Source organism: Pistacia vera, unplaced genomic scaffold (genome assembly GCF_008641045.1).
Source record: "Pistacia vera cultivar Batoury unplaced genomic scaffold, PisVer_v2 Contig324, whole genome shotgun sequence".
NCBI classification, from domain to species: domain Eukaryota; kingdom Viridiplantae; phylum Streptophyta; class Magnoliopsida; order Sapindales; family Anacardiaceae; genus Pistacia; species Pistacia vera.
The window spans coordinates 175601-189998 of NW_022196140.1; the positions used below are offsets into that span (position 1 = coordinate 175601).

Here is a 14398-nt window from a genome sequence, read left to right on the forward strand (position 1 = left end):
GAGATGAATCAAACTTAGGACCTCTTGAGTAATACACCCAAGAGTCTCTATTCAACCACTCGATTACCTAGGGTTGGTTATGCAATAATAATCAGTAATGGATTGGGGAGTAATTTGGCAAGTGTCATCACAACTTGATGAATGTCATAACATCGAGGAAGATAAAATTGGGTATGAACTTGACATATACGAAATTGCCCAATTTTTGTAGCAATTTGATATTTATCTATCTCACTTTCAATTTCAAATTATAACAATTTGATCTTGATAAGATTAATTTAATTATAACCCATCTTTTGTTTTAACTATACCATTTTTTAATCACTAANTTGAAGTTAATGACCGGGTAATTCTCCAATAGCCCATCCTCCCTATTAGCAATCGAGATGAATCAAACTTAGGATTTCTTGAGTAATACACCCAAGAGTCTTTATTCAACCACTCGATTACCGAGGGTTGGTTATGCAATAATAATCAGTAATGGATTAGGGAGTAATTTGGCAAGTGTCATCACAACTTGATGAATGTCATAACATCGAGGAAGATAAAATTGGGTATTGTTGATACGTGATTTTGACACCAACTAAACACACGTGAGAAATGCTGAGCTGGCTCAGGAGACACGTGTGTATGGGGGTATTGAACTGAATAGAAGAAGAAGAACAATGTTTAAAGTGGTTCGGATGATTAAGTGAGCGAATCCTACGTCCACTGGTATTGTATTAATATATTTGAGATCAAGTCGCGTTCAACGAGCTGATTTACAAGAGGTTACAAGAGAGAGAGAGAGAGAGAGAGAGAGAGAGAGTAAATGCTATTCTGGAGAGAAATTAGCTAATCTCACAAACGGGAGAGATTCTCTTTATTTATAGTGGGATGAATTGAGATAATGATTACGAAATCAGGGAGTGGGTCAGATTGCCATGCAAATCCTTCTTTGCGTCTCGTTGCTCACCTGCTCGAGTGATTTACTCGACTCTTGCAGGGATTGGACACGTGGATCGTCCCCAGCCTTTCACCAGCCTGGCGCACACCTACTGTACTGGCGGGAGCATGCCGCTTGCGTCAACGTGCGACGTGGCTTCGTCTGAATGGCTACTGGACTTACCTAAGCTCTGACCACTTATGTTGATAGGGTTTGCGTCATCCCTACTTTTCCAGGCATAACAGGTATGAACTTGACATATACGAAATTGCCCAATTTATGTAGCAATTTGATATTTATCTATCTCACTTTTAATTTCAAATTATAACAATTTGATCTTGATAAGATTAATTTAATTATAACCCATCTTTTGTTTTAACTATACCATTTTTTAATCACTAAATATAATTTATTTGTACCCATATATAGTGCGCCTTAAATGTGGAAGATTTTGATTAAGAAAAATTATTCATATATAAAATACATGATCAAATGACAGTCTTGCAATTGCAAGGTTTAACACTATTTAGTTTTTACTTAAATCAGCTTTAAACATCTCATCCAACTTCCAGAGAAGGAAATCGTAAAATAAAATAAAATAAAAAGTAGGCAACTGTCTTTTTAACTTTTAGTAAAATGCAGAATGAGCGCTGCAGCAGTTCCCACTCTCTCATGGTGGTGGTTGATCCATCCAAAACTTAAACTAACAAGTGAGAAAAAGCGTGGGCGGTGATGTGGACTCCAATCATTCACTTTTCTTTACAAAAACCCCAAGAGTTTTAGAGAAAGTAAGGACTTGTAAGATTCCAAAGAGAGAGAGATGGCAGAGAGCTCCGGTTACAAGGATTATGTGGCTGGCTTATTGGCCGGTGTTGCTACCGTTATTACTGGTCATCCTTTTGATACTGTCAAGGTAACTTATTCTTACACTTGGACTCACAAAATTGTGGTGTGCTTGTTTTCTTTTACTTGTGTATTTGGAGGTGAAATTGGTAACCCTTTTTTTGTCTTTCAATAGTGTTCATTTTGTTTGTAAATTTCTTGCTAACTGCATGGACTGTAGTTTAAATATTGATGTTTTGGCATTTTTGAATGTGGGTATGTGGTGAACTTTGTTAGGTGAAGCTGCAAAAACACAATACTGAAACTCATGGGATTCAGTACAAGAATGGATTGCATTGCACTGCAAGGATACTGAGCACTGAAGGAGTATGTTTCTTTAACTTAATTTTGTCTTTATGATAGATGAACTAACAGTTGTGTTGCTTCTTCCTTTATTTTGACATTGATTGCTAGATTTACATATATTTGGGTAGAAAAAAATATTTGCTACATATTTTAATTTCAGTGGTAATATGATGTGTTATGTTAGGGCTTAGTAAAACCCCATTGCGAACAAACCCTCTGTTTGATAAATTTGTTTTTTTTTATTGTGAGGCGACTACTTGGGAAACCCTCAAAAAGTGGTAGAGTTTGAATAGAATCCACTATTGTATGCTCCTCTAATTATTTGTTTGCATGTTGTGTTGACACTGACAGATTTCATTAGTCTGTTAAGTTTAGGGTGGCTTTCAGATAATTCCTCCTTGTACCTTGGTTCGATATGATCAAGTAGAAGTTTTATTTTTCTTTAATTGATGAAACGCTTTGCCTTTGAATTTGAAAAAAAGTGTTCTTTCATTGTTTGTGTCCATGGGTTTGAAGTGTTGGAATACCTTGATTTCATTATAAGCTGTTTCTTAGTTAGCTTTCTGTGGCCAATTTAGCACACGTTAGACTTAGTTTGAAAATCTAAGGCTTTAATGACCGTGGCTTTTAATAATTACTTTTGCTATTTATACTACCTCCTAGTCATCATACATACTGGAGAGAAAGGAAGTTGATGAGAATTTTTTGAATTAATGTTATAATTGATATTGTATATTATCTTAATATTTTTCTGATGTGGTGAATCATCATGTCTAAAACTATTGTTTCATATTGTATCTCTTTGGTTGTTGAGACTGAGAATGCATGTCTTACTGGGTCATAATCACTTTTTTAGGAAACTCTTCTCTCATAACAACAAAAACTAGACAGAGAAACAGAATGGCCTATTTATATATTTCTACGCCCTAGTTGCTATGGAATGTTGCAATTTTGATTAATGTAATGTATTTCTTAATCTATATGTGATGGTTGTATCCCCACTGTGAGTATATATGTCAATATGGTCTCATTCTAAGGTCCTTCACTACCCTATTTCCAACTCTGCTGACTTGTAATGGGTCTATAAATTGTAGGCTTCAGGATGCATGATTATAGTAGTAAATTTGATGATCTCTGTAATATCCCACGGAATCTCAAAATGTGCTTGATACTTGGATTACTTTAGAATGGCATTTTCAATAATCTTTGGTACCGTTCCTTCTCCTTGGCCCTTAATTCTTCACATTTATATCTTCTCCAGAAGAATCACTGGCAGTTACATTGACAGGTTAAGGGACTGTACAGAGGAGCAACACCATCTTTTGTTGGCATGGCTTTTGAGAGTTCACTTCTTTTTGGCATCTACTCCCAAACAAAACAACTTCTGCAGGTTTGTATGATTTACAGATGAGATACCTACAAACTAGTACTTTAATAATTCTGTTGATATATTTCTTTCAAGGTGTTGGTGCATCTAATTATGTATGTTTGAACTTCTTCTCCTTCTCAGGGAGGAGTACAAAGCAATGGGCCTCAATCCCAAGTAATAATTCCTTCTGCTGCTTTTGGCGGATCTATTATCAGTTTTGTTTTGTGTCCATCTGAGTTAGTGAAGGTAAGTGATTGGGAAGTTACATATCATACTTTACTTTATTTTCCTTTATAATCAACATTGTTACCTACAGTATATGTGTGACACTGAGCTTCTCCAGTGTAGGATGCAAGTTCAAGGCACAGACTCTTTGGTTCCAAATTCCAGTAGATACACTAGTCCTCTTGATTGTGCACTTAAAACTGTAAAAAGTGAAGGGGTGAGTAAATTCTTTTCTTCTGGCAACTAAATAGTTTTGTGTAATTATTGAGCTGATGGAATGTGTTTCAGGTTATAGGCATTTTTCGCGGGGGATCTACAACACTGTTAAGAGAAGCTTTGGGAAATGCTGTCTTTTTCAGTGTCTATGAGAATGTTCGTTATTACATGCATTTACAACTTAAAGCTGTTTCATCTAACCACAGCAACTTGATTGACATGGGAATTGGGATTGTGAGTGGTGGTCTTGGCGGTGTAGCTGTAAGCACCTTGACACCCTTACATTGCAATTGTTTCATTTGTGAACCCACTGACATTATTAAATTTTGTTTTATCATCTATGTTTCATAGTTCTGGTCGGCTGTTTTGCCTTTGGATGTGGCAAAAACTATTATCCAGACTGATCTTGAGAAAAATTCCACTAGAAATCCTTTTCAGATTTTAAACTCGGTAAAGTATTTTGATTCCCTCTATTTGCTTTTTCTAGGGCTAACCTCTCCACACCTTAACCCACATCTCTGGGAAAGGTAGGGAGAGGGAGGGTTGCAGGGTATAGAAAGGGCTCCATAATTTTCAAAACAATAAAGAAGAGAGGCTAATTTGGTCACTTTTGTAGATTTACAGGAGAGCTGGATTGAAGGGATGCTATGCAGGTTTAGGTCCTACAATAGTGAGGGCCTTTCCTGCTAATGCAGCTGCAATTGTCGCCTGGGAGCTATCCATAAAATTGCTGGGGATCAGGCATAACTAGGTATTGTATTCCATCTACGTACAAGGTGCTTCTAACTTTTTGCTTCTGTTATTAGCATGGAGGCCTATATATATCAGAAGACTCTTGACATAACTGATTGGCGGTTTATTGATGTGGTATCAGAGCTTGATTTTTGTAAGAGTGCATACTCTGATCTGTTAAAGTGATAATTTAGCATTAGAGTGGTTGGACAAACGAATGGCAATTGAGCTGTCTGTTTTTCCCCTTATTGTCAGGGGCCATTTTACTTGACCTATTTTCACAATACAGAAAGGATTTTGGAATTGTTTTGTAGATGTCCCTGAATCTTATGCGCTGTCCAAGCTTGTTGAACTTGGTCACAGCAATTTGTTATGTGATTTTCTACTTCAGTGCGACTGCATTGCCCGTATGAAAATACTCAAATCTTTGTGACTTGCAATACTTATATTTATGTTGTGCTTAATTTCCCAGCTCACTTTATTGTTCACAGTTTAATTTGCTAGTAAATCTGAGTTGCATGTTGGCAAAGAAGTTTTCTTTCTAATTTCTTCAAGTAACTTACGAAGGGAAATTTGAGTTGTAAAAACAGATAAGATAATTTGAAATAACATCAGGTCAGGGGCCTATGCAAGTTGCGGTTTTGGTTTTGATTCTTAAACTAATCACTACTTTTGATTCAAACCAGAATTTTCCGTCAACTAATGGCTGCTAAGTGCTAGATTAGCTGAATCAAAACATTCCACAGAAGGCGGCTGAGTCTGACTGTAGCATACTATTTTATATCTACTCTCACTTTCACTGTCTTCAGAAATTTTCAATGTGGTTACTAAATCTGAGTAGGCCATGCCATGCACATATGGAGAACTTCTTGCAGTAAATTATTTTTGTTATTATTCTTAATATTTACGTCCTCTCCCCTCCTTTGTACAAAAGTTTTGAGGTGCATCATCGGCTTTAAGAAACTACTCAAACCCAAAATCCGAGAGTTACAAGCACGAACTCGTGAAATGGAATTAATTCCCTCTTGCCGGGGACAAGTATTGTGATAGATCTCCATACTCTGAGATGGTGTAACTATTTAATTGGAAAAAAAATAACATCATTCATTTGATCAGACAGGGTTTTCGGGCAGCCCCATGTCAAGCAACCAATTTGCTCGCATGCAAAATCTTGTGTCATAATTTGACAGCAATCAGGGGGCATTTTATTTAGAAACCTGGCTGATAGCATATTGTTGAGCTGCTCTATCTTATCTGATGAATCCCTACATGAAGTTCCTAAACTAAAATTTTTAATTATGTACAGAGACATTGAAAATTGAAATGCATGTGAATGGAGCAAGAACCACAACAGAGAAGCAAAAATTTACCCAGAAAGTTTACTTAAATATAGGCACCGCAAAGCTTAAGAGCATGATATTCTAGCTTGAGATAATAATGTTTATTATAGATAATAACGGGGCACCATTTATCAAGTGGTGCACGATGATAGATAGATAGATGACATTATTGTTGACAGAAGAGAGAGAGCATCCAAGAGCGATCACATAGAATTAGACCTTAACTGATGAAGAACCGATTATGGTGGTAGAGGCGTAGTAGTACGTAGGGGAAAGTGATTTAGTAAATTCTTCTTCCATTTGTCTACATTCATGCATGCCTCTTAATGTACTACTTCTTTTCAGTTGGAGCCTTCTCCAGGATACTCAAATGAGCTTTTCCGGCGTCGCTCATTGTGTCCAGCCAAACGCCTTCGACAACTCCTTTTCGCATCATCAAACTCCGATATCTCATGAAACCTACATATATATATCATAATCACATGCATTTTTTCACATACATAGAGATGAAAGTAGAGGTTAAAACAAAGCAAAACAATATTCTTCTTTGCCATTAGAAAATGGGCGAGTATATAAAATGCTAAAGGTTCATTTCATAGGCACTATTGCTAATAAAAAAGTTGGTAAAAATTAAAATAATTTCTACAACTCCATTCTCCTGGAAGCCGACGTCTGAAAAAACTACTTTTAAAACAGCCTTCCAACTTTGTTGACTGTTTTCAAATTAACTGTCAAGGAGTTTTTGATTGTTTCTATCTGTCAAAGAAGACCCGTTTTCTTGTCGAATCCATCAAGGACAACAATTTTCTCATCACCATGGAAATGAAGTCCCCAATATTATTGGTCCTAGCACCCATCCAACTTTGTTCTTTGGTATTGAAGATCGTCAACTAGATTAATTCTAATCTTTCTTTCATTCATTTCATGTTCAAGTATTTTTTGTGTAGAAATAGTATTATCTATGAATTGACCAGTGCATTATGGACTAATTTTGAGTGCTATTAATAGCTATAAGAATTTATTATGATCATATCTATGCGTTGGATATGTTATATAAATGGAAATGGCCGAGTGGTTCTTGTTTCCTTCCAAGCTCCAATGATATATTCACAATAAATTGGTTATGGCTTCCAGCTAACATGTCCCTTTTATGGCAAGTACTGTTTTGTCATGCCTCGAATACTTAGATTGCTATTTCCAGCTCATTCTGAGTACGGGAGGATTAAAAACACTAACAGATGAGAAGCCACTGCCAAATTTATACATGAAACTGCCAGCATCGGAGCAAGTGAAGGAAGATTGTTGAAAATTACATATCGAATTTGGTCTATATCTTACTTTAGACTAATTCAGAGAATTACCACTGAAAATTCCCACAGGAAATGCATCAAAACTATATGTATTTTAAATTCTATAGCGATGTGTAATTTTAGTTCTCTGTATATATATATATATATATATATATAGCTTGGTTGGATAAATCATATATATTGTGATAAGTTCAAACTGATCTAGTTTCAGGTATTGAGATTTGAGATATATGAAACATACACATAGTTAATTAATTACTTCTAAACTTAAGAGGGAACAAAACATACAAATGCTGTACTTAACAAAAGAGAAGAATGAATGTTGACCTAAATGAGCAACAAAAATGAAGTAAAAATCATGAATATGCCAATCAAGCTATAAAAGAAGAATTAGGGTTTTGAAATAACCTGCTACATTGCTGGCAAAAACGTTGTTGAAGACCGGCAAGTCGAACGGTAGAAGCCTTAGCATGGAATTCACAGACTTTATGGCGCCTATGGTATCGCTTGGCGTCTGTCATGTCTGCCGTACAATTATCCACCTGACAAGAAACGGAAGTAGAAGACCCTCCACCACAGGCGGCAGCTCCTTTCTTACCTTTCTTCTTCTTATTATCATCCTTATCAAAACCTACAGTAACTATCCCACTAGCACCATCTTCATCATCATCTTCTTCCTCCTCCTCCGCCACCAGCTCTTTCATTCTCTTTCCCTCGGCTTTGCTCGAGTCCATGATTGTTGTGAAACAAGCAAGGAGATGGAGAGATGGGGGCGGAGAAGAATTGAAGAAGGTGAAGATTTATTAAAGAAGATTAAAATCCTCGATAAGGTGAAAGAGGAGAAGAATATGTGTGAAGGACCACAAGTTCCATTTCTTTCCCTATCAATAACATTGGCTTAATAGTAAGGGTAGGTAGCTAGGAATCCAACATCAAATGTTAGCTCCAACACCACACCACTTCATTTTGATTGGTTTACATTCTGAAGAAAATTTACCCCGTTTCTCATGTCAATTTCAACATACTTATAAATAGATTCTGTGATTCTTTCTTAATCTGAGTTTACCTGAATTCAGAGTTAGATCAATGTGAAGCACGAAATCCTCGTTCACAGCAATTAAGATATATTGACTTTTACTACAAATCTAGCGTAAGAAAATGAAGTGGATGTATTATCAGATTGAGTATATGGACAAACGCAACGATTTCACTGTACAGAGACAGGTTAATTTATTGAGGCACTGACTATGATAATTATTTTTAGAGTTAACAACTCAACCCACTATGACGCTTTTCCACTTATATACAGTTAAAATACCAGTTTATTATCCAAATTTATATTCCGACGGTGAACAAAGAGCAAACTCAATTCAAACTATTAGGGTTTTTAAAGTATGGAGGCTAATAAGTCTTTTGGTGGTTAGGGTTTATCGGAATTTGACTCAGAAGGGACAACTAGATAAACTCTATTCACTCGATTGTCGATGATTGGTGAGAGTAAGGTTTAAAGGGTTTTAGAAAGTGATGATCTGGGAAGAGAATGTTGGTAGTGTAGGGTCACAACGATGTCAAAATAAAAAATAGAATAGAAATTTGAATAATAAAATGGTATTTTAAAAGTATATAGATGAAAAAATATCATTAAAACATTATTTGGGTGGGAAAAAGTCAATTTACTCTCATTTTTAATTATTAATTATTATTAAAAGTCTTGTTACAAAATAAGGAATTTTTCCAACCCTCTCTTTATTACAAGTGACGGTCTTTTTCTGGGAAGGGGCCAATTCGAATTCCAGTTCATGCATGTTTAGAGAATTATTGAAAGGTGAAAAGGTGAAAATGAAAACCATGTCCCCGGCATCTTATTCTTTTTATCTTTTTTCCACACAGTCAGCAGTTTTTAAAACTCAGTGGGCACATGAATATATATATATATGTATATAAAAGCTGGCGCGCGTTACAGCTAGTTCCATTATCATCATCATCTTCAACGAGAGGACCACTCGTCTTATGCGAAATTTGGATAGATTGGCCCCAGTTTGTACGAGGGAATTGAATGCAGTTGGAGCTCCCGCGTGAATGAATTTGCATATTTATGTCACTCAGTTTCAGGAACTGATAGGACCCAATGCTTTTGACAACAAACAAAAGCAAAAAGTATAGTAATGGTAAAAGGGTAAAATGAGATTTTATGAATATTAATAAAGGTAGTTATTAAGATTCTTATCCGATGGATAGTTTCAAGATTTTGAAAGATTAATTGAAGTCCGTATAAACTGGCTTGAAGAGTCATCTAATTAAAAAAAACAAAAGATAAGTGATTCCAATTTCTAATTTTAACCTCTGAAATTTAAATCACTATCATCAACTAACCCAGTGCTTGTTTGTTTTTATGGTAATTGTAATTTCCTTTATTACGAAATAATTTATTTATTGCATTGTTTGTTTGTTTGGATAAGAGATTTGGACGTCTGGGGTGTTGATTGGAGTTTGAAAAACATCGGTTATCGGCCCAGTTAATTGGGCCAGGTAGGAAAAGAAAAGCCTCATTAAATATTTAGGTAGTCCAACCTAACTCACAAGCATCCTCATAATTATAGCCTTTTTTACTTTGAATTTTTTTCATCATGCGATACCACTCTTTACTAACACCGATGCCTAGAAATTTGAATTAAATAATTCATCTTCATGGTTGACATCTGATATTATGCCAATTGTTAACATTTAGAGTAAACGACATTTTCCCACCCAAGGTTTGGTCTAAAGACACTTTCCCACCTAAAAAGTTTCCAAATAGAGCTGGTCAAGGACCAGTGTCAAGCAGGCCCGGGTTTGGGCCCATAAGTAATATTAGGACCCAGACCAGTCTTATGGGCTTGAAATTTTTTTTTTCTCCCTAATCTTTTTTTATATTTTAGGGGCACAATAAAATTTTGTAGGGGGTTTTTAGTATTTTTTAGGAGTAGATTAGTAAGTTTCTAAAAATTTAATTAATTTAAAAAAAATAATAAATTAATTAATAGTTAATTTTAATTTTGAACATAAATGTAATATTCGCATTTCACACATTCATGCTTCATAAATAAACAATTAAATAATTTTTTTTATTAAATTATTCATCTTTATGTCAACAATATTTACATCATTCAAATCTGTATTCCTAAAGAGTTTGAGTAGTTCGGGATCTTCAAAGTGCTGTTGTAGTCTTCTTTCTGCATGAGTCCAATCCGGTAAACACGTTATCACTTCAATCATCTCATCGGTTAAAGAACATCTTTTGTCTTCAACAATCCGACCACTCGTTGAAAATATTGACTCGGATGCAATTGAAGAAACCGGCACAGATAAAATGTCACGCGTCATTTGGGCTACAAAGGGAAATCAACTTTTATGTTGGTTCCACCATTGAAGAATATCCATGTCATGTTGCTCCTTTATCGTCATAAAAGACAGGTCCACTTGTAGGTAGCGATTCAGCTCATTTGGTCCATGTATGTACGAGCTGGAGCTGCTACTTTCGCCACGTTCCATATACGTCCACTTGCTCGATCCTTGACAGAGGGCTACATCAGGATCCTGATCCTCTCTCCTGAACGTTCCACTTCCAACTTCCATTGTATCTGTTCTCATATAAAGAAAAAAGGCTATCCAATTTTTGTTTAAAGTCAGTCAAATAAGACGTATAATCATGTCCTAAATGCTAGCCTAACTCAGTAATTATACAGTTAACTACGTGTAATTTAAACCTGGGATGTAGAACAAGGCCTAATCTATATAAGAATGGAATATCTTATCAATATTTCTCATATTTTTCTTCCATCTTTAAAACAATTTCCCTTAAAACGTTATTATATCTATATTTAGCAAAAGTTTTAGCAATTTGAAGTAAAATATCTAACACTAAATTAGTAGTTGGATAATAAATACCACTTAATGTATTAGTAGCATCATAAAAAATTTTAAGAAATGAATAAAAAAGTTCACAAACTGCCCAATCATCATAGTTGACAATTTCCATTGGATAGTGCTGCCAGTTGACGAAATCTGTAATTTGTTTCGCGGTTGGCAAAGCTTTTTCCAACATCAAGTAGGTGGAGTTCCAACGGATAGGCATATTCGTATATAACTTCAAAGGTCGAACCGATGGGTCCTCTTGCTTAAAATATTTGACGTACTCCTGCCATCTTTTATTGCTACCGCCGACGATAAATCCGATAGCCGCGCGCACCCTCTCCATCTTCGAATGTATAGCATCTAAACCTACTTTAACTATCAAATTGATCATGTGGCAAGCACATCTCTGGTGAAAAAATTTGCCTTCACTACGCGAATCCAAACTTTTTTCAAATAAAGAGATTATCGCGGTGTTAGCAGCTGCATTATCAAGCGTTAACGCTACAATTCTATCAGTTAATAAATATTCTTGCAAAACTTCAAGAATTGTAAAAAAAAAAAAGTTTCAGCACTATGTTTTTCATATAATGGTTTAAAACCCATCAATTTTTGTTGCAAACCTAGGGGTGGAAAAAACCGATTAATCGGTATCTTGAACCGAACCGGTTTTCGATTTAAAAAAAAAAATTGAACCGAAACCAGACAAACCGATTTAAAACCGAACCAAAAATTCAGTTCGGTTAATTGGTTTTAAACCGGATAATTATGATGGGCTGCATTTGTTTGGCCCAATTTGGTCAAACCCTCCACTTTGACCCATTTTTTTTTCCAGGTTTTTTTTTTAACTTGAATTAAAGTTATATTTATTGTAATTGAATAATTTGAATTCATATAATTTTAATGTACATCAAGTATTAATAATTTAAAATTACATTAGTGAAGACCTAGGATAAATTTTTTTTTAAATATAAAATTATTTTTTTATTCATTAAACCGGTTTAAAAATCCGGTTCGGTTAACCGTTTTTGTTATTTCAAATAACCGAAACCGAACCGAATATTTAGTTTACAAAATATGGCAAACCGAAACCCAAAAAAAACCGAATTTTCGAACCGGTTTCGGTTTGGTTCGGCTTTCGGTTTTTTTTTTTTCCACCCCTAGTAAACCCTAATTATGATCTAAGAAATGCACTATGATAGTTAAAAAATCGGTTTTTGATCTACAAGCCTATATGTCTGATGTAAGTGCAATAGATATATTCTTAAAATTTTGAAATTCATTTTTAAGTTTATTATTTATTTTGTTATAAAGTTTTAGTATATCTCTTCTACTTGTACTTCTACTAACAGGGGTATATGTTGGATAAAATACAGTTTTAATCATGTAAATAAAATAAAGATTTTCAGATAAACAAATGGGAGAGTCTGTAATAACTATGAATCTTGCTATTTCCTCTCGTGCAACATGTGCATTGTATTGTCATGTTGAGAGAGTTGAGAATTGTGAATTAAAATTAAGTTGAGTTTGAATTTGTCTACCTGATCCGGTTGAAGATGTATTGGGCAACTACATTATTTGGGGGTGCTTCTTGTCCACGTGTCATCGCATCGTCGAAGTCCCCTTCTTAGCGCCAATAATGGTTCCACAGAAATTACATATCCCACACGATTCTTCCCCCTCCCCATTTGTCTTTGGCCATTTTGATTTGGTAAAGTGTCGCCATACATCGGTCACTAGGTTTTCCAGATTAATCTCTGACACCAAGAAGTGAAAGAAAATATTCTCTTGACACATCGAATGTTGCAAAATGGAATGAATCGCTGCGATTGAGCCACGGAGGTACTCAACAACAAGAATAATCGCGACATGGACCAGCTAAGGATCGCAAACACCGGTTCTATCAGAGATTTTGTTGGCGGTGGAGCCACATTCATCAGCACTGTGAAATATCAAAGCTTTTCGGAATGAAAAAATATATTTAGTGAATCAACAGAGGACAAATGGGAGAATTTAATGGCTTTTTCAAGAGGAGACCATTGGAAAGAAAGAGATCGACTGATCAACAAGGGTGTGACTGAAAAATATCCAGAGAATCTCAAAATCGATAGCATTTTTCCACGGTAAAATCCTCCACTCTTCTTTTTCTTTGATTTGAAATTGAATCGATGTGCTATAATGGAGGATAATCGAAGAAACACCTGAGTTTCTTTAAGGAAAACAATTATTGGAGGAAAAAAAATAAAAATATGAAGAAAATAAGACTAGTGAATCTGAGATTTTGCTGGGTGGGAAAGAAACGGTTTGATATAGAGGTTTTTTGTTTTTGTTTTTAGGGAATAAAATGACATAATTACCTTTTGATTGTTTCTTGAATTTACCATTCTATCTTTCTTCAATTAAAGTTAACCATGAATGGGAGGGAAAATGTCGTTTTGGAACTTTTCGAGTTGGGAAAATGTCGTTTATTAATGATGAATTTTTTGGATTGAGTTAAATGAACTTAGAAATACTATAGTTTAATTAATGATCTAGCTCTATCTACAAATTTAAACAATCTGAACCATCAAAACATTCAAACCCTATTCATTGATTAATTAAATTTCATTAATGGAGGTCCTCTCAATCATCTTATTACACGTATTTTACTATACATTAGTAATATAAACAACTTTGCATTCTTGCAATAACGTTTTGCTGGCTATGTATCAGTTTCCTTGCTGGACGTCCTTCATTCCAGCCACCTCTTGCTGCAGGGTTTGGAATGCATTGTTGAGCGACCTTAGCATGTCCATTATCTGGGCATTCTTCGAATTGGAAGACGTTCTTGCCCCTTGCTGGATTATCGATGGAACAATTGATAGGTGAGTTTGCGTGGCCCTTTTATCAACCTCCTAGTGGCTAGGTTCATTATCACCAGTCTGATTAGCTCTGGTGACACTTTTTGATGCTATACTGCATGCCATGACTATTATTATTGACAAATAAGATTGACAAAGGGAGTGTTCAAGCCCACCTTCTAGTTCTAAAATGTTGCTACGAAATCTCGCAACAACAAAGATATCCAATTGACCTTGATGGAATCAGATAAGATGATCGCATGATAATGAATAATTAGCAAAAGAAATAACAAATCTCATGAACTGAATGCAAATAGAACTTTTAAAGTGGTTTGGCGAGCTAAACTTCAAGGCTACGTCCA

At 35.3% G+C, this 14398-nt stretch overlaps 2 protein-coding genes across 3 annotated transcripts; one reads left to right on the forward strand and one right to left on the reverse strand.

The window, feature by feature from the left end:
* Positions 1-1467: 1467 nt before the first annotated feature.
* LOC116137419 (mitochondrial arginine transporter BAC1) lies at positions 1468-5048 on the forward strand. Of its 2 annotated transcripts, none has more exons than XM_031423106.1 (8): positions 1468-1838; positions 2045-2134; positions 3402-3503; positions 3624-3728; positions 3826-3924; positions 3996-4184; positions 4275-4373; positions 4540-5048. In XM_031423106.1, exons 1-8 carry the CDS (start codon positions 1746-1748, stop codon positions 4672-4674), a joined length of 912 nt encoding a protein of 303 aa, XP_031278966.1. In that variant the 5' UTR covers positions 1468-1745; the 3' UTR covers positions 4675-5048. The 2 variants fall into 2 exon arrangements, with proteins under 2 accessions (XP_031278966.1, XP_031278967.1); XM_031423107.1 differs by having other exon boundaries at positions 4548-5048.
* Positions 5049-6074: 1026 nt separating this feature from the next.
* On the reverse strand, positions 6075-8371 carry LOC116137417 (squamosa promoter-binding-like protein 3). The gene is made up of 2 exons (XM_031423100.1): positions 7714-8371; positions 6075-6454 (listed from the first exon to the last, which is right to left on the reverse strand). The coding sequence occupies exons 1-2, from the start codon at positions 8037-8039 to the stop codon at positions 6337-6339; spliced, it is 444 nt and encodes a 147-aa protein (XP_031278960.1). The 5' UTR covers positions 8040-8371; the 3' UTR covers positions 6075-6336.
* Between the last annotated feature and the right edge of the window lie 6027 nt (positions 8372-14398).

Coding starts and splice junctions, on each gene's coding strand:
- LOC116137417 (XM_031423100.1), bottom strand. CDS start 8,039: ATGGACTCGAGCAAAGCCGAGGGAAAGAGAATGAAAGAGCTGGTGGCG. Junction 6,455..7,713: donor TTTTGCCAGCAATGTAGCAG/GTTATTTCAAAA, acceptor ATATATATGTAG/GTTTCATGAGATATCGGAGT.
- LOC116137419 (XM_031423106.1), top strand. CDS start 1,746: ATGGCAGAGAGCTCCGGTTACAAGGATTATGTGGCTGGCTTATTGGCC. Junction 3,504..3,623: donor AAACAAAACAACTTCTGCAG/GTTTGTATGATT, acceptor TCTCCTTCTCAG/GGAGGAGTACAAAGCAATGG. Junction 3,729..3,825: donor GTCCATCTGAGTTAGTGAAG/GTAAGTGATTGG, acceptor GAGCTTCTCCAG/TGTAGGATGCAAGTTCAAGG.